This window comes from Anneissia japonica, unplaced genomic scaffold (genome assembly GCF_011630105.1).
Source record: "Anneissia japonica isolate Jap-2015-1 unplaced genomic scaffold, ASM1163010v1 scaffold287727_len1644234_cov201, whole genome shotgun sequence".
Lineage (NCBI taxonomy): Eukaryota > Metazoa > Echinodermata > Crinoidea > Comatulida > Comatulidae > Anneissia > Anneissia japonica.
This window is the reverse complement of record NW_022713615.1, coordinates 193,671-214,119: the sequence shown is the minus strand read 5'-3', so window position 1 is coordinate 214,119 and position 20,449 is coordinate 193,671. Positions and strand designations below refer to the sequence as shown.

Sequence of the window (20,449 nt, the reverse complement as noted above, 5' to 3'; positions counted from 1 at the left end):
CACCAAAAACACAGTAATAAAAAAACAGACATCATCCATAAATCACAGATTTGGATTTATTTTATTGTCATTGCCATTTCAAAACAAGCAAACTCTGGACATTTACTTTATGAAGTTTGATATTGAGGTTGGTAGAGGTGCTTTCAAAACAGTGTACAAAGGTTTAGATTCAGACACTGGTGTAGCTGTGGCTTGGTGTGAAATGCAGGTTAGTTAAATATATTTTATATTTGACATTTCCAATACAATTACAGTAATTTTATTTAGTGAAACATATTAAGAAAAGACAAATTTTGAAAGTGTAAATGAAGGTATGAATGCATACTGGTGATCGAAGATTTAAAAATATCAGTGGCTATAATTACTGCAGCCGTAAGGGCTAATTTGTAATGTGCTTCTGCACACCATACAGTAGGGTTCAGTTCTACTGTTTAAATTATATTTAATACAGATGCTGTAAAACAACCACTATTTTTGTAAAGGAAACGGTGAAGACTACATCTTTCATGTACTGTAATAAATAGTTTTGAGACTGTCTCTTATACACATCTAGATGTGTATAAGAGACAGGTCTAGAGCTAGGTATCACTCCGCAAAATTGCTTGTCCAGACGACAGAGGGCCGAATCTGCGACACGACGATCGCGCTGCAAATTTCAACGTACGTTGGTAGAAATTTATTGTCTTGTTGAATATAGGGATACGTGAGCGGTTGTCAGGAACAAATAAGGAACACGAACAACCGCTCCCAAAGCGGGCAAAGGCGGTAACCGCCCTTTTGACTCCAGTATTTTGGAAAATTTCAGCTAAGTTGTATATAGGTTAATTTTATTGTGGAAAATCAAAGAATCGGAATAAGCTGTTGCCATTGTCAACCCGGAAGTGGAGGTAAGGTCTAGCCTAGATACACGACCTACCTAACCTAGGCTAGGCCTAGGCAAGCGTTAAACATTCATCATCTGGTGCTGTATACAATTATTGTTCAGTTCCTTTGCTCTTCGAATGTGTAAATTGGAGTTTCTGTGATACGGAGACGCAGGAAGGAAGGTTTAACATTGTGTTTGATACAATTTTCTGTGGATTTTTCTTCGTTGAAATATTTTGATATCTGTTTAAACATGTCTTGATTTTCGTTCTGTTTAAATATGGCAGTGGAGGTAGTTGGCTGCTTAGAGGTCAGCACGGTTCACCGTGTTGATAGTGGACTCCCACGTTGGCAGTCCACTTGCGCAAGAATCGTCCTCAACGTTTAGGATTTATTCAGTGACGACTCATATTTTGAGTCTTGTTTTCACGAACGTCACATAGGCCTAATACCAAGACATACTCGAATACCACCATGTTTAATAATATTAAAAATTCAGTTTATTGAATTATCAAATACTAGGCCTATAGGCTAGCAGATAGGCCTAGGGCCCAAGTTACTCTAGACTCTTGCTCTTCTTTTACAAGAGGCAGGGTTGTCATTTTGCCTTTATATTATTAAACAAAATTTATTCTGGAAGTTTGGTACCCAATAGACTTAGTCAAACAGATATAAATATAGTACAGTTATGAATAAAAATCCTATAAAACAGCAAGAAAGTAAAAGCATGTCGAATGGCATTGCTTCAGGAGAGGAAGGCGACATTATTGGGAGGGATCGGAAGGAAGTACCGGTAGTGAACCAGCTACCACGTTTGAATGGCAGTGGAAGTGCACATCATCATTTAAAACTAACTGAAAGTAATGGTGATTCAACGATGGTGCTAGAACACTCAATAGAAAGTGAATTGAAACGTGTCAAATCTTTAACAATGGTGACTAGTGCTCTTCGGAGTGAAAATGGAGCGAGGAAGAATAAATCAGTTATGATAAAAGAGCCTGAGGAGGTAATAGCTAAACGTCAACAAGAAAAGATAGAAAAAGAACAACAGCATTTGAAAGATGCAGAAGTTGAAAAACAGTCTGAGGTTAATTCACTTGAAGAAAGATCAGACAAAGAAAATGGGGAATCAGTGAAAGGATTTGAAAAATTTGTAGAAAGAACTGCATGTCAAATAGATGAAGATGGAACAATCAATTTAAATACTGAAAACAATGGGCAAGATGGGCAGGAGATTGTGAAGTGTGAAGCGGAAGAGGAGGAGGAGAAAGAAGAAAAAGCTGTCGGGGTTTCTCCTTGTGGACGCTTTATGAAGTTTGATATTGAGGTTGGTAGAGGTGCTTTCAAAACAGTGTACAAAGGTTTAGATTCAGACACTGGTGTAGCTGTGGCTTGGTGTGAAATGCAGGTTAGTTAAATATATTTTATATTTGACATTTCCAATACAATTACAGTAATTTTATTTAGTGAAACGTATTAAGAAAAGACAAATTTTGAAAGTGTAAATGAAGGTATGAATGCATACTGGTGATCGAAGATTTAAAAATATCAATGGCTATAATTACTGCAGCCGTAAGGGCTAATTTGTAATGTGCTTCTGCACACCCTACAGTAGGGTTCAGTTCTACTGTTTAAATTATATTTAATACAGATGCTGTAAAACAACCACTATTTTTGTAAAGGAAACGGTGAAGACTACATCTTTCATGTACTGTAATAAATAGTTTTGAGACATGATTGGAATTTTGGATGTGAAATGGGTGTGGACATCCTATACCCAGTAATAATAGAGGTTCACCATTTCTTATTAAGTTTTAATCAGCATATTACATTCATTTCCATTTTATATCATTCCCAGCTTTGGTCAGTTGGAAGTGGTCAGATACATTTATTATAGTCCAACCAAATAGACCACTACGAGAACTTCAACCCAAAGCCACATCCCTTTTGGAATAGAAAGACTTATATTTATACTGTACAAAACCACATCCCCTGCCTGTGGAAAAAGCCAAGACATTTGAACCTAAAAGTCATGTTGTAGAATATTTTTCTGATTTCAATTAATAATATTCACTACCATCAAAACAGTGTGTTAGTAATTTATTTATTATTGTATGATCTTGTGACTTGGCACAAGCTTCCATTTTGTTCCATAATTTCAGCAGCTTAAGGCATTCCACATGTTACATTGTTGGCATATTTGTGGATTGCCTTTGTTTCCAAATCATCAGTATACCCACATTTTTCTCCTCAGTACTTGTATCAAAAATACTTTTATGAACTCTTTTTTTTGTAGGGTTTGTTTTTTGCCTAAAAATATATCTTGGTAAATATGTGTTCAGTCATTTACCAAACCGTATTTTTCTTCCTACAGTATGTTAAAACAACCATGATAAATGTCAATATTGTAAACAACTAGTTACACATGCATAATAAGATTTAAGTTTATTGATGTTGGTCAGGTCATTTGAAGAATTCTGGTGACCTTATTTACCAATCTTATTCAAATGATCTTGAGTCCTAAACCTGGCATTTTTTGTCCACACTGCATCTTTTAAATTGTCATTTACTAAACTATCTATGCATCAATGTAGGAACGCAAATTATCAAAAGCAGATCGCCAACGATTTAAGGAAGAAGCTGAAATGCTGAAAGGACTGAGTCACCCGAACATTGTAAGCTTCTACGATTATTGGGAGGCAGTGTTTGAAACTTCTTCTGGTACGCGGCGCAAGCACATTGTCCTCGTCACGGAGCTAATGACATCTGGCACACTCAAAACGTATGTAGAATAATTTGTAAAAGTTCTTCAACTAATTCCCAATGCTTTAGTTTAGATTTAGAAGAAATTTGTTAATGGTATAATTGTAACCACAAAAATACAATCAGTTTACATTTTCTCATATGGATTCTGTTTAATGAATGAACATATGGTTAATTATAAACAAAGTTTTTTTAAAAATTCTAATTAGAAATACTAGGAATATGGGTTTTGTTTGAGCACTAAAAATATCCAGAAGACAATTAAGCTAGGCATATTCAATCAGATTTGTTTATTTAAGGTGGGCATACAGTAATTATTCTGTTATCAGATTTTCTGTTGGACAACTTTAGCTGGTCATATGTTATCAGATTTTTCTGATTGTCAGATTCAAGAGATGGCCATATTGATAACGTAATGCTTTATTCCATTTCAGCAGACATGTAAATTAGAATGGCAAAATATGTTTGATCAGATTTGACTTAAACTCTGGCCACCCTATCAGATTTTCTTTGAAAAAAAATCTGCTGTCTGTATGCCCATACTGTATATAGTCATGATGTTTCTATAGGCCTATTTGTTCATGATGTGATATGATCATGACCATATTTAGTTCTCACATGTTTTTGTCAAATAAAAATTTGATAGTCAGAACAGGGCTTTAAAAACATTTTCCTCAATCTTACCAATTGTATCTCAAAGAAAGTATCTGCAAAGAAAATCTGATTGTTTATGTCAAGATTGAAGCATGTTCAGCAAAATAAGCTTAATACTACATCCATTTAGATACAAAAGCAGTGATTACTGTAGTTGTCTTTTACTGTACTATCAACATACTAAGCATTGTGTAATATTAATTATTTCATAGATACTTGAGACGATTTAAGGTTCCAAAACCTAGAATGTTACGTGGATGGTGTAAACAAATCCTAAAAGGACTTCACTTCCTGCATACACGACAACCACCTATCATACATCGAGACTTGAAGTGTGACAACATTTTCATCACCGGAACCTCGGGCTCGGTAAAAATCGGTGACTTAGGCTTGGCCACTCTCAAGAAGAACTCTTTTGCAAAAAGTGTTATAGGTAAGATGCTATACTGATTTGTTATTGGATTTGATTTATTCAAAGACATTCAGTACTACTTTAACATGTTTTGTGTTTAGAATTTCCTATATCAGTTACAGGAACATCACCAAAATGGTTATTCTCCATCAAAATAAGAAGGTATGCAATTAGTCCACTAAATTAGTGGTGATTTTTTTTCCCCTCACCTGTAGATTTTAAAGAAATGCTTGGGGGCCAATAGAGTTTGCAAAGTAAATGAATTGTTTCAAATTCAGTAATTTTAATTACTGAATTTAATACAAATTAGCGATTCAAATTCACATTGTAAAGTTAAGTCTGCCATTATCACTTACAACCAAAACAATGTAGTAAAATTTTTACTATATAATTGTTTGTATATTTTTAACAATTTTGTTATTTATTTATTTATTTCAATATCCGTATTCTCGTAGTAGCCCGAGAGTATGGATTTTGCCTATGTCATGTGCGTAGTCTTGCTATTTTGTTTTCCAGCATTTAAACATGTTTTTTAGTCCCTGTCCAAGTTCATTGAGGTGAGTCAAAAAAGGAAGAACCAGGTAGGGATCAGGGTTAACTTCTTTAGAGCAGACAGCTGTACATTGTAGGTGTAGTCTCACAGCTTCAAAACTTACCACAAATAAAGTTGCAGTCCAGATGAGCTGTTTTTGGTTCTTTTACTGGCAATAAGTATTTGTATTTATGTTGTATGTAACCTTTGTATATTCTTGATGAAGGAAATAATTTTAAAATATTCTGTCACTGCCAATTTAATTCATCATTTGATATTTAATCTACTGTAATGCTGGTTAATACTTAACCATTTATAGAAAGATATGTGGACTGTAACTTTAATGATACATTGAATGATGCGGTGATGATTATCCCGTAAGTGTTCAATGATAAAGTTTCAAGTTGAGAGCTAGACCTGCATACGTTGACCACTTCCAATTTAGATCTGTGACAGAGACAGCCGACATCTTGCAAGACTCATCCAGTACTAACCCAGCTCTTTCCTTCTGGCTTCCTGCCATTTCTCTCCCCAGCACTCAAAAGAATCCCACCAATCTTTGTATTTAAGGTACCCCAGAGTTCATGGCTCCTGAGATGTACGAAGAACACTATGATGAGTCCGTGGATGTATACGCATATGGAATGTGCTTACTGGAGATGGCCACCTCTGAATATCCGTACTCTGAGTGTCAGAATGCCGCTCAAATTTATCGCCGCGTAACAACAGTAAGTATTATTATAATTATCTTAATTATGTTTTTTTTTCATTTCTTAAGCCTGCTGCATGCTGCGAGGCAACTCTGTCATGTTTGATCATTTCCGCATGAATTTCTGTAAGACACTAGTCCCCATGGGACACTTAGGAAAAAAAACGTGTTTGATATTTTCTATCACGCGAGGCCAAATCTGAATCGTTATAACACACTTGGAGAAACACCTCATATCTCAGCTTATGTAAACAATCGATTGACCAATTAAATTCCCCCGGTTTCTTTACATGAGTGGTCAGAATACCCATATTAATCACATAATTGCTGTCGTGAGAAACCATCTCGGCACATACTAACCATGTGTAGTGAAGCGTGCAATTAAGTTTCTAGCTAAGCTTACTTTCCCATGAGGTATGCAGCTAAACTTAATTGTCGCACATGGTACCGACTAGCAAAATTCATTTTAATACTTTTTTATTTATATAGTATATATTTGTACTGAAATTACTTTTTCTTCCACCTCAATAGGGCATCAAGCCAGCGAGCTTTGAGAAAGTAAAATATTCCCAGATTAAGGAAATTATAGAAGGATGCACAATGTCGGATCATACGGCAAGGTAAATAAAAAAATTAAAAAAAACCCTAAATACCACACATTCTATACAGATTATTGACATATAAAGCTCTGTCTACCTATCAAATTTCTGTTGTATCAAAAAACTGTTGTAGACCCATGATATATAGTAATGATGTGCCTATATATTATAGTCATGATGTGATGTCATCATGACCATTAGGAATGTCACATGTTTTATCAAATAGTGTGAACAGGGCTTTAGTCTTTCTATATGCTTTGTATGTAGTACAATCTAGGCATGAATTTACATGTTGCATCATACCCAATCACAGAATAGAGATCTCAGGATGTTTATATTTTCAACAGTCATGATTATGAATGTGGACTCACCTAAAATGGTGATGTGTACATGTGGGACTATGATGAAGTAAGCATGCATGACCAGGTTCAAGAACTGCAAATTAGTAGATTCTGATATTATTCCTTTGTAGACAAGCTTATTTTGTCCGTCGTCAACCTCTAGCTGCAAATATTATTAAAGCCGTTACACAGAAAAATACACTAATAAATCTGTTGCCATACTAAGAGAAGTAGAACATCCGTTCACATTGATACATTTATGCAACGATAAATTCAGTTTGTCGGTAGTTCCATGTTGTACGGTCATTCATCTGTAAAATACTCATGAATATTTGTAACAAGTATTTATTTTTGTCTTTCATCCAAAAGCTAGTAATAGAATTACACAATGGAATTGTTTGTTGCTTAGTAAACTACCATAAATTATTGTTATGAGCCCAATTTACATAAGATAAAATGTTACATTGGATGCATGTTAAATGTTACATCAGGAGTTTAGCCAGAAAAATGAAATAGGCTGTCCAAAATTGAAGACGAAGAACTTGTTGCATGGCAACAGTTGAGAGGCGTGACACTGAGAGGTGGTGTGTTTGTTAGGGGGTGACTCCCACCCCCCTTTCTATCTGAGGAAAAAAATAGAAAATTATACTCTAGGTCCTCCAAATTGAGATTTGTTGACTACAGTATTAAAATTTGTGATGTTAACAACAAATCTACTTTACGGTATTTTATGAATTAATTATAACCAGGGGTTACGAACAAGAACGATATCTCGGAACCGAATCTCAAGTACTGTATTTGCAAAAGCCAAGTGCGTGCTTTGTGGGCGACTTAGAACCGTCCATTTTCCAGCGGGGCTTGAATATGTTTATAACACGACATATGCGTGTTGTAAGTGAAATTTTCACCAGATAGACAGTGGTTTAGCCTTACCTTTTTGGGAATCCCCACCGAATATCGTTATGAAAACAGCGTAAATTCAATTAATAAAGGTTGTTTTATCAGACGTAAATACGATTAGCCTTTAGTTGTGATGGCAACATTCAATAGATTCTAAGAATATAAAGAATTTTTTAAAGGTAGACCAAGCTGAGTAGGCCAAGCTGTCCAAGACGTCACGGTAAAAGTGGCCCTTTTGTTACATAGACTTAGATGTTTATTCTGAGATACCATCTTCCTGGACCTTAAATTAAGTCTTTGCCAAAAGTCTGTATGATGTACTGTAGAAAGTGAATATACACGTAGTAGCACCTGAGTAAAAGAAAAACTGCTAGGGGTTGGAGCACTGATTTCTATTATAATAGCTGGATTGCCCATTGGCTGGTTTTAGTGAAGCCACCGATGCCATGTTGGGGGGGCCGAAGTGACGTATCAGTTTAGACAAGTTTCTTTTAGCATTTGTTTAAATTATTGTTAAAAATAACGATTTTTGCAAAATTTTTTAATAATAAATTTGAATTTCACATAATGATTATTTTATGCAGTTTAAGAAAGCACAAGCAAAGTTATTTTGCGTTGTTAGGGATCGACGTCACTATATCGACGTCACTTCGCTCACGCTTTTGAAAACTGCATAAACAGTCGCATCTAGTGGTTAGATGGTTTGGAAAAAATTCCTACGTTAATTATTGAAAAGTTTGCAAGAATCATTATTTTTTAACTGTAAACAGTGTAATTTAAACAAATGCCAAAAATTTTTTTTTCTAAACTGGTACATCCTCCATCATGGCGTCAGAATCTGTACCAAGATTGGCCAATGGGCAATCCTGCTATTATAGTAGATATCAGTGGGTTGGAGGGGTGTCCAATCATGAGAATAATTCTACAGTATATGTTTTATATATGTATATGTTTTTGATTACTGGAATGACTTGACACTACTCCCAATATTTTTTATTATTCTAGATCTCAACAGCAAATTGTTCCATAATTTTGCAATATAGTAAATTGCTACAGAAAACCAACTGTTGATACCATATATTTTAGATGGAAAAGTCATATGATGATAGCAGTATACATTTCCTACATATATACATAAGCTATTGGACAATTTTAAGAATGACCTATAGAGTTCAAGTAAAATCACCTGTTCCAAAAGTACTAAAATTAAACGTACAATGCAAACAATGCTATAGCATGTACAAATTCTAAAATACAGATAACTGTAATGACGCTTCACTGTGTACAGTATGCACTCGAAGCTGCCTCGGAAATTATTCATATCGTTGACATTTATGTGAATATATAAGACAGTATAATTCATTTAATAAATAATGATGGTAATAATGAGTAACTTATTTCTAAAGCAGAACTTGTTGATATATTTAATCTATAAATCAACTGTATATTTAACTTGTGTGTTATTTATTATTTTCTGGCAAATATGATGTTGAAAGTACGATTGCCTTGATAACAATGCCATTGCTCATCTTGTTGTGTATGGTACATGTTGGATTAAACTAATATATAGCAGAGTGACCCTCTAGCTTTATGGCCCAGTTACTCACCTTTGAATCGCAGACCCTAGGCTCAAGTTCACAAATTGGGCAGAATCAGGATTTGTTCCAAAACCTTCATTAAAAAAAGTAATTCTTGTTTAGTTGAACATGTGCCATATGATTAACGGTTTGACCTCCAACTGGATAGTTATAAATTCGAGTCTAATGCTCATGAGGTTGGTTTTGTCTGTAGGCTCGACACTTTACTGTACGTCTTTCCACCCCACATCTCTCTCTCTTCATCCATGTGCCTCTACACCCACGTGTTTGTCTCTTCACCCACATGTCTGTGCCCTCACCCATGGGATTATATTGTAATTATCGTTTAGTTTTTGATGCCAAGAGATGTTTTTATGAAAAAGTCATAAATCTTAAAATCAAATTTGTTTCTTGCTAAAATACTATACTTCAATATAACTATAGAAAACTCGCAGAAAACAGAAGAGGTTCATTCTGCATGATTCATTGTGCTAGCTATACAAGAAAAAAAAAACCAATTCAGATTTAGTCTATAGATTACCTTTTAGTTCTTATGCTGCACTGTTGGATGAGAACGAAAATGAAAGAAATCTTATTAAGTTGCAGATTACCTGGACAAATGAAAAATCAATTTTCTTTTCCTATAAAGATTGTCATTACCTTGCCGCCATGTTGGCTATCTATATGAATGTATGGGTCTGCGTGAACAGCGGTATTTCAAAATTAATGCCGAGCCAGTAGTAATGTTAATTCCGGCTTCAATCAATTACTCAGTTAAACACAACAATGAATGGCTGTCACATATTACACAATGATTTCCTACAGTCTATTGTTTAATAACATTTATTTTCCCTTGCGTAAATGCGTACTTCTCAAAGCATCAAACATTTTAAAGAGTTTGAAACATTGAGAATTCCGAAATCTTGAATTGGAACAATAATTAAGTATGCAGCTCATGCATTTGATGTCTCGTGGCCGATATTCTTAATTTCTAACATCGATCCAGGCAGTTGTGAAAGTACAATTTCAATTGGCTTTTGATGGATATTGCAAAGTTGGTTATATCAGATTGCTATGTTCTGTGCTAGGCTTGTGTCGGGCATACTCACTCACTGATAGGTGTCATTCAATTATGTTGTGTGTGCTACGATTAATCGAAGGTCTGTGTCTGTTTCCAGTGGAAATATCTGACTGAAAGAAATCAATATTTCTGATGAAGGTGTTTTTTTATTACAAATAACAAATAATTAGAATAGCATTGGAATGTATTAGATATTTATGTTCCTGCTTTGTTCAATTGCAGAATTGCAATTCTCCTATTTTTTTTTTTATAAGATCTCAAGTTAAAATGCTGTAAAGTTGGGTTAATATTAGAGTGTTTGCTGAAATCTCAAAGCTGATTTTTACCTTAATTGAAATCTTCTAATTTGTAGTGAAAATACAACCCAGTTGTATGACAGAAGGTGTCTAAGGGTTGTTGTATCTGTAATAATAGGGAACTGTTAGTTGCATCTTGCGGTGTGATGTAGTAATGACATCACTAAAAAGTCATCTACCGCATGCAAAAACGTTGAAGTTCTCATCGCATGGATTCTTCAGTAGGACACAATTTTACTAAATCTAAGCTGTTTTAAGAGAAGGTAAGACGGTCAAACATGAGTGAATCCGTTCTAACGATGGTCGTTGTGCAAAATGAAAGCTTCCTAATATCGTGTGCATCTCTGGTCTACTGTAGCTGTTTACTGTACATGTTACTCGATTTCACATAGAGATTGCTGGCACTATAAATAGGTTTAAAGTTTTTGTGTTATTCTTGTGTTTCCTGGAATTGCATAGTAGGTCTATATTGTTGAATTTTAAATAAACAAAATAAATATATAAAAAAAAAAAACGAGAAGTAGCTATTTTTGTGCTGCCTATCATATGCAAGAAGATTGGTGAATTTGGCACTGTTCCAACAAAACAGCTAGGCTAGTGTAGGCTATGTAGCTCCCAAATGAATTACTGGACCACTGTACAGTGACTGCTTCGAAGTCTAAGACCACAGTGATTGTAAAAAATAAGATCATCAAAATTAAGAAAGATAATTTTAAAGATGTGATCTTAACCCCTCATTTGCTTTTAGATAAAATTCATTATTCAAACTTTTTGTGTAATCATGTGAAATTGTGTCATTGTTTTGTATCATTGATCTTTCATTTCTAACTAACTCAGATCGTCGTTTAGAATGACACAAAAGTGACACATGATGAAGGCAGGAATACGAACATTATGTGCAAAACTCTGCATGACATTAGTGTCAATGTAATGAATGTTAACCCATGAACTGAATGCTAGCTGGAGTCCTTGTAATATTCAACATAATACTATGCTGCAAATTTCAGACTGTATGTATGCCATCTAAAAACCTCAAAAATAGAGACGCTCATTCATCAAATATGTTACTAATTTCCGATGAGGCAGATCAAAACAGTATAGTTTTTTTTTTAAGAAAAAAATTTGATTACATTCCAGTGTGTGAGAAATACAGAAACTGTTAAATGCATCTCTTGCCATAGTATTTACTAATGTTAATTTTCAATTTAAAGCTAATGATTGAATATGTTTTTAAATAACTTAAGTTATTACTTGCTCAAAATAGACTTTATTTAAAGGATTTATATATAGAAGTCTTCAAGGCACTTTTTATATTTTGAAATTCTTATTTGTAACAGAAAGGAAAGGCATACAAATTCTTATTAACTTAACATTAGTAGAGTATATAGGCATACTAATAAACCATGTATGATTGATATTTCTCACATAATTTTAACATTCACTTTCAGAATACAACATGAATAAAATTGTTAGAGAGTAGACATGACATGAGTATGACGCATAATGGGCTCAGGAACATGAGTATTATGTGGAGAACACACAGCATAAAATTACTGTCAAAAGTGATGGATGTTAACCCTTCAACCGAATGTTAGCTAGAGTATTCATTTAATGTTTAACATACTAGGTTGCCAAAGCGTAACATGAATGCTTGTAAAAAAAGCAAACATTGGATATTCATGTAACATAATGTGCAGCTAATGCTCAACATGTGGTGTTTGCATGGAAGTGTGTACTGTAAACCATTGTCTGTGGGATATTCATTAATGCTTAACATACAGTACTGCACAACCCAACGTGATTGTGAAGCACTTGAGACTTTGGACATTATGTACAAATGAGATAAAGCCAAGTAAAACTACCTGATTGGTTGTTATTTGCATTATAAAGCTATTGTGCAATTACAACTGTAGGGTGTTCATTAATGTTTAGAACATACTGGCATGTAAAATTGGCTTGGGTGTTTTGAGCGTGGGAAGCGCAACATAAGTTATGATATAAAAGAGACGAAGCCTAATATAAGAAATTTCACATTAAAAAATGAAAGGAGGAGAACAATTTTAGCCATTGGCAAAATGTCCACTCAATACTATGATTGCCCATGTTACTTACTACTGAATCATGTTTCATCCTAGTTATCCCTTGAACACATACTTATTTGAAGATTTCTGTGAATGTTGACATAGCAAAGTCGTAATTAGTACTCGTAGTATGTAATCAACATACTTACTGTAGCTTACACAACACTATGTACCATCATGTTATTACCATAGCATAGCCTTGATTAGTAGGTTTGTGTGTCGCAACTCCAATAGATATGCTATATTAATCATTCTATGAGTATAAATGTACAGCATGCATAGTCATAATTAAATGCAAAATGTTCTCTCATTATAGTATCTACCATATTTTAGAATGCCAGTTGAATATATTATTTCTATCAACACCAAATTTTAAAATGTACATTTTAGGTGAAATGCTCAACGTTGTATTTTCTTAAGTCTAATTTTCCAGCTGGTCCATAGGAATATAGTGACAAACCTTAGGAAAAACCCATGTACATTTGTTGGCATTTCAAAAATTAATTGTAGCAGACTAAACGATTGAGAATCTGCATTTTAGCCAATTTGTTTATGGTTCTGATCTCAATTCCGTTTTTGGCTTGTCTGTTAAAACTTATCGATGTCCTAAATCTGTTGGTTCCTTATTTAATGTTTAATTTTCTCGAGTTCTACTAAATTTACTTTAAATTTAGTTTTATTGTACGATTACCTAAATTTTATTATTTGCTTGTTCATACAGATGGTTCTATTGATAGTTATTATGATTTGTTTAGAACATTTAAATGTAAAATTAAGTTATATATTTCGATTTTTGACTGTTTTTTATGTGTATTGTACGGTAAATTGATTTTTCTTTTATTGTTCACTTTGTTTTATGTTATTCCATTCTGTAAGTGGTGGGTTCCCTGCTGTTGGATGTGAAATGAAATAAAATAAAATGAAATAAAAATCTCAGGATTTTGCATAAAGAAAAATGCAGTACTGCTAAATATCAAACTAAAAAGTATATTGAAAGCTGTTGGATGTGAAATAAAATAAAATGAAATGAAAATCTCAAGTTTTTGCATAAATAAAAATACAGTACTGCTAAATATCAAATTAAAAAGTATATATTGAAATTATTTTTTTAAGCATAGGTACATGATTTTACTAACTGACTTTAGGAACCTTCGGGAGCTGGTTTTTAAAATGTACTAAAAAAAAGTAGTAAATAACTTCACAAATACTTAACAGGAATGAGCAAACCCACTTACCCGATGCCCGAGACAAGTGTTTTTTACGGTCAAACAACAAGAATTTTAGGGACCACTTGTCCGTGGACAAGCGCTTTTAGAATAGGCTACTTCACCATGTACTTATAAAAAGTCTGCCTCTTGACAATACGCAGCATATTTTATTAACAAATTGTTGGCACACAAAGAGATATCAAACGGAAAACCGACCTGGCCATGGTTAGGCTGTGTGCATCAACTTTGAGTCACAACACCAAAGTAAAAATATAGGCCTAACTCAATATAAAATTGTTATTTTCTGCAGTAAAGATTGAAAATGAATTCCTAATTGTTAAATGTTAGCCAGATCTGTCATAAAACCTACAGCAGGCACACATTTTCGCACGATATCATACCTGTTAGCCATCAGCCGTCTGGGCCTGCTGCACGTTGTCTGTTTACAAAATAAATTCGCACTTTTCTAGTCTATAAATACCAGACATATTTTAGTTGATTAGTTGAGTTGGACGACATGAAATGTCTGGACTTCAAGACTAGTAATTACTTTCGCGTATGAATATGAACAGCAGCCATTAGGCCGACTTAAAAAAAGGCCTAGTCTATTTCGTGTGCGCGTGTAAGGAAGGCAATCTAGACAGGGTAGTTAAATTGGGGTTTACAGTTGTTAAAGTAATCAAGAAATCACTCACTTCTAAGTGATGGCGACAATGTGCATATAAAATCCAAATCTTGTAAAACTGGAGTTAAAAATTTAGGGGTTAGGGCCTATAGTATAAATGAATCATTTTCCCTTCTCAAAAATTTCGCTGTCTGGGAGGGATTCGTCCCCTCGGCCCATCCTCATAGTTATATTAGGCCTACAGTACAGTACTTGTCTTTCATGTGGGGAAGGCAATCTAGACAGGGTAGTTAAATTGGGGTTTAAAGTTGTTAAAGTAATCAAGAAATCATTCACTTCTACAGTAAGTGATGGAGACAATGTGCATATAAAATCCAAATCTTGTAAAACTGGAGTTAAAAATTTAGGGGCTACAGTAGGGCCTCTAGCATAAATAAATCATTTTCCCGTCTCAAAAATTTCGCTGACTCGGAGGGATTCGTCCCCTCGGCCCATCCTCATAGTTATATTAGGCCTACAGTACAGTACTTGTCTTTCGTGGAAAGGTAAGGAATTTTATTTATTTTGCAATAAATGAAATGAGGATGTGTGAGGCTGTAAAGTATTTCCCGCATAAAATATTAGGCTCAGAAATCCTTCGCCGCATTTGGAAAATATGAGCCGATTTCGACAAATATTTTGCAGAAAATTGAGGCCTTCATAGTAGGAATATTTATGATTCTGCGCATCTATTTTTCTAGATGTTTTCCTGTGCAATTTAGATTTGTTTGTATCCTCTGGAATAAAAAAAAAAAAACATTTTGAAGTTAGTATTAGAATTGATTAAGATCTGCAAACGGGTACATACGATATGGCCACCCCCTCGCCCTTTCTCCAAATACCGTCATAAAACACAGTCCTCTCAGCCTTTGGCTGAGAAATCGTGTATCGTGGGAATCAACCATATGCTTGAGAAATGCTTACTTGCAGTTGTCGTGACGACAGCTTTTAAACACGCAATAAGAAAACGATCAACACACTCCTACATACATAGAATACTATTAATAATGTTTATTTCATTGAAATTCTCCATATTATACATTATTGAAATTTTTGCAAATTAAAAAAAGAAAGAAAAACATTTTTGAAATGAAAGCAGTATGCATGTAGGCCTATTAATGTTGTAGGGCATTAGCAAAAATACTTCACTTTTATGTTATTTTTTATGATTATTGCACAATAATATGAGGACAAGTACAATTATCTTGTCCGGGGACAAGTGAAAATTTATGAAATTCCCTCATGCCTGACTTAACCAATTCTTCTTAAATAGAGCCTCATACAGTAATACATTTGGAATATAAAATCTTTAAAATTAGAATTTTAAATATTAATTGGTTTTGTCAGAGCTGGTCATAATTTTTTTATTGATAATTGGCTTTAGGAAGATAATTTCTGTACCACTACCAAAGGCTTCAATTTTCATAACCACTACAATTACCATACATTGTAAACAAGATTACAACATAAGTAGTGTGTGACTACTCATTGACCAACGCGCATGTTGTATTGTAAACACTTTCAGTACAGTTACGTCTAATGGTTGTGTAATGAACATTATAGACTAATACACAGTAATATTCATAAGAGTAATGGAAGCGCATATGATGTCATAATGTATGTAATACAGAAGAACATTAAAAACATGTTGCATGGTGACATCATAATACGTGTCTAAAGCAAGGCATATTTTTCTCAGATAATGCCATAGGTAATCTTTATTAGTCACACTGTGGATTACTTTCAATATCTATGAAAAATTACTATATTTTATAAGACACCATAAAAAAGTACTAAATGAACTTATACTATAGGCCCTACATCATATTAAGAACACAGTGATAGTTATACTAAACACATGGTAATAATAGTGAGCTGCAATAGGTTAGAATTTGAAATGAAAATAGAAAATGGTAGGTCTGTAACAGAAAAAAAAAAGAAATATTAAAAGAGATAATGTTTAATGTATAATATTTTGCATTGTCAGTATCGATGTTTTATAATAACAAACAAAATTTTATGCCATATCCTGTTATGGACGCTGTAAAGTCGCCGTTGGATTTTGGTGAAATAAAATTTAAAAAATTAACATAGTAATCACATTGCATGTAGTAGTAATTGACACAAGATTCTATTCAAAATAAGAGAACAACTTTGAATTATAAATGTTTTAATAGATTGGATGTTCATTTTAGTCTACAGCATTGATTTGTTAATTCTGCATTATTCATTCCATAGAATACTTGCTTGTCAAAACAATGTGATAGCAAGTCTTGCCTAATGTATTCAATATAATGTAACTTCTCGCACATTCGATGCGCATTGCAGGAATATGTGCAGTACTGAAAATTTCTGCCTGGAAGGGACAGAAAATAAATGCATGCTGTCAAAATAATATCCAACATAAAATCTAGTGATATTGAAGGTCAGGAATTTATGAAATCCTAGTGAAATACCTTAAAAAATGTAGTGCAATTGGGATTTGTTCATGCATGATACTTTATAAATAGAAAATTCAAAAATTCATGGATTTCTGGTAAAATATTAAATGTAGATATTGTGGAGACACTGATCTGTTTTGTAGTGAACTATATGAAAGAGAAAGAAATTTTAGCACACACACCACACACTGGTGTGTATAAAAAGTGTGGTGAGATTACCTGCTGGTTGCTTAAAATTAGGTTATTTTCAACAACCTTTCATGACCAACTTGTTGATGGGAATGCTTGGAATACCTCTATCCTGAAAGAGAAATGCATTCTTTTGCCAAGTAGTGGGTATTGACATTGTTATTTGAGGAGAGTACAGTATCTATAAACTGAAAAAAAAAATGATTAGCCCACCTTCTGGTAAATTCTCGCACCTAAATTCTTAACTATATTAACGATGCATCAACTCTGATATGATAATTTTGTATGTCATAAGTCTGTTATACAGAACTGGAGTGCATTATGTCAAGGATTATGTGCTTCACATTTTAATAAGCTAATTTAATAATAATTTAGGGAGCTAATAAACATTAAATTCAATATTTGAATTGCTTAGTAAATAATTAGCTTTAAATTAAATATTCAAACAAGAAAATTTAGCAGGATGCAGTGTATTGTTATGAAAAAAAACTTTTTTTAAATATTTGGATTGTACATTTGTCAGATTATTTTACACTACTAGCCAATAACATTAGGCCAAAGTACAGCTCATATTTTTTGTTGAATATCTGAAATGAATATTTAATAAATACTATGATTCCTAAAATTCTTACATTGTTCTAAATTCTTTAACAGAACCTAAAAAGTTTTTAAATATGTTGTTCAATGACAGTTTCGGTTGATGTACCCAAATACCGTATCGGCAACCAAAGCATTTTGATATTTTTGTGCGTTTTTTTTTTTTTATTATTTGTTTTAAGACAGTAATGGCCTGTTTTATATTTAAATAGAAAGTAATTGATATTGATTCTGAGTTTAACATATGTTACCCAGTAGAATATGTGACACCTATCTAAAGGGCTTATTTCATTATATAATTTGGATATAAGGCTTGTCTAACCATAGTCCAATAATATGGTAATCCCTTATCTGCATCTTGTGAGGGACCGTCTTGAAAAATTTAATTCTGCTTAGTGCCAAAAATAGTAAATATTTGATATTGATTGAATCATTACTTCTTTTATAGAATTTAGTTTCAAATGTTTTATGCAACTTTGAATTCAAAGTCATATCAAATTGTTTGTAAATTATTTAATAAAAGAATTTTTTCAAAGATTATCATGAAAAGATAGTAAATCTGTTTTTGGAAGTTGTTATGGTATAACAACACCCTGTACACACAGAGGCAATAACACTAGCCAAAAAATAACCCAATCCCATCAAAACCCACTCCACCACCTAAAAAAAAAATATAGCAAGAAAGCATAGCTTATCACACCATTTCACTAACCTGCCAAAATGGATAGAGCTGTATTGATTTTACAGTGTCAGAATGATGTGGGCATCCCATGGAGCTATTAAACAACTAGAGTGCTGACAAGATGGCGAAGCAATGCAGAGTTGTATATGTGTACCATCCAAGATGGCTGCCATAGGAAAACGCCACCTTCAGGCTTGCTATACATATTGTTACCATAAATAAGCCCTCTGACTGACTCTTATTTCATTAATGATAATTAGTATTGATAATAACAAATTATTAAACTATCGTAGCCAAAAAGAGGCCAAGTAGAGCAATTATTCAAAAATAATACGAAAATTAAAATCGTGTACATTACACCCATACACCGCAACGCTCGAGTTTCAAACATACGGGTAACTAGCTGTACTGAACTTTCTGTGTAAATTGAGGGCGCCATTGAAAATGATAGTGCTTAGGCGAAATTTGATTGGCTGAATCTATGGCAGCCATCTTGGATGGTACACACACACAGCTCTGTGTATTTCGAACATCGGATACATTGCAGTTAGCGCTCTAGTATTCTTATATCTCTATGGGGCATCCAGAATAACTAAATGAATTAACATTAAGCCTAAAAAAACCAATAGTTACTAATGTAATGTTTCATTGAGGTAGGTTTTTATTTTAATGGATATAAAACATTTTTATTTGGTTAATTATTGTATCTAAAGCTAGTACACACTATATCAAGATTCATTTAAAAAAACTATCAAGATTTCATTTGCCAAATAGCTTTCAAATTCCTTATTTGGGTGTAGTATGACATCATCATGTCCATATATGGGCATATATAAATTTGTCTAATAAAAGTTGAAAGTGTAGACAGAGCTTTAGTTGTTTTTCTTAAGATGCTGATTAGACCAAATAAACAAAACTACTAGTTTCTCATTCCCTTGTGCATCCATTTTCTCTGCCTCACCAAATTTGTTATTTTTAAAAATTTTTTATTCCCATTATTTTACAAAATGTATGAAAATCTGGCTCACTCACATCAGTTTGTGGTTGGGGATACATATGGTATGAATCATGTCTAGTGCTTCTTTTATTTTCTTTCAATGTGTCCACTTGGTAAATGTGAGAAAGTAACTGTGTCCCATCGACCATCTTGGATTTACCATCTCTAAATTTTAAAAAAAGTGCCCTTATTCTCCTTTTTTCAAAATATTAGGACAAGAAACTACTTTTTTTTTTTTACTTGGCCTTACATAATCTTTTGAAAATCAATATTTACTGCAAGGTTTTGATTTAGATTATTAACAAAATTAACAGCCAGATGAATTTCTTTCAACAAAATTATACTTTATTCTTATGTCATATGTCTTCCAATTTGCTTCAGGTATTCCATTAAAGAACTTCTAAACCATGAGTTTTTCGATGACACCGGATTTCGAGTGGAGCTCGTTAAGGATGACAATATTGGTAGTATCCAATTACAATTGAAAATAGAGGACCCTAAGAAGAGACGCGACAAGCACAAAGACAATGAGGCGCTTCAGTTTGATTTTGACCTAGAGAAAGACGACCATGAGAAAGTTGCGGCGGAGATGGTGAGTACTTAAGTTAAGTGTTCTGTACCATGCAGGAGTACAGGGGTGAGGTCAAGCTTGAACACACATTATTTTACTCTTCTTTTCCACCAAAAGAAAAAAACAAAAAAAAAACAGATAGTAATATTCTCCCTTCCCCCTTCCCCCCCTCCAAAAAAAAAAAAAGTTTACAACATACAATAGCATATTACAAAAAATAGTTGCCAATTATAATTCAAACAAGTTTTATGAAATTATTTGAATTTTTAGTGGTAAATAGTAGGCAATGCC

General features: G+C 33.5%; 1 protein-coding gene across 3 annotated transcripts in view; it reads left to right on the top strand.

Moving 5' to 3' along the window:
- The first annotated feature begins 615 nt into the window (after positions 1-615).
- LOC117108534 (serine/threonine-protein kinase WNK1-like) overlaps positions 616-20,449 on the top strand; it is a 51,992-nt gene continuing 32,158 nt past the window's right edge. For 2 of the 3 annotated variants that reach the window (XM_033250574.1, XM_033250573.1), the window contains exons 1-6: positions 616-2,272; positions 3,459-3,646; positions 4,494-4,714; positions 5,796-5,953; positions 6,466-6,554; positions 19,969-20,179. In XM_033250574.1, the coding sequence (XP_033106465.1) occupies positions 1,553-2,272; positions 3,459-3,646; positions 4,494-4,714; positions 5,796-5,953; positions 6,466-6,554; positions 19,969-20,179 (1,587 nt within the window). In that variant the 5' untranslated portion in view covers positions 616-1,552. Of the gene's footprint in view, positions 2,273-3,458; positions 3,647-4,493; positions 4,715-5,760; positions 5,954-6,465; positions 6,555-19,968; positions 20,180-20,449 lie in introns of those variants that run through there. The other variant, XM_033250575.1, reaches the window with a different exon arrangement.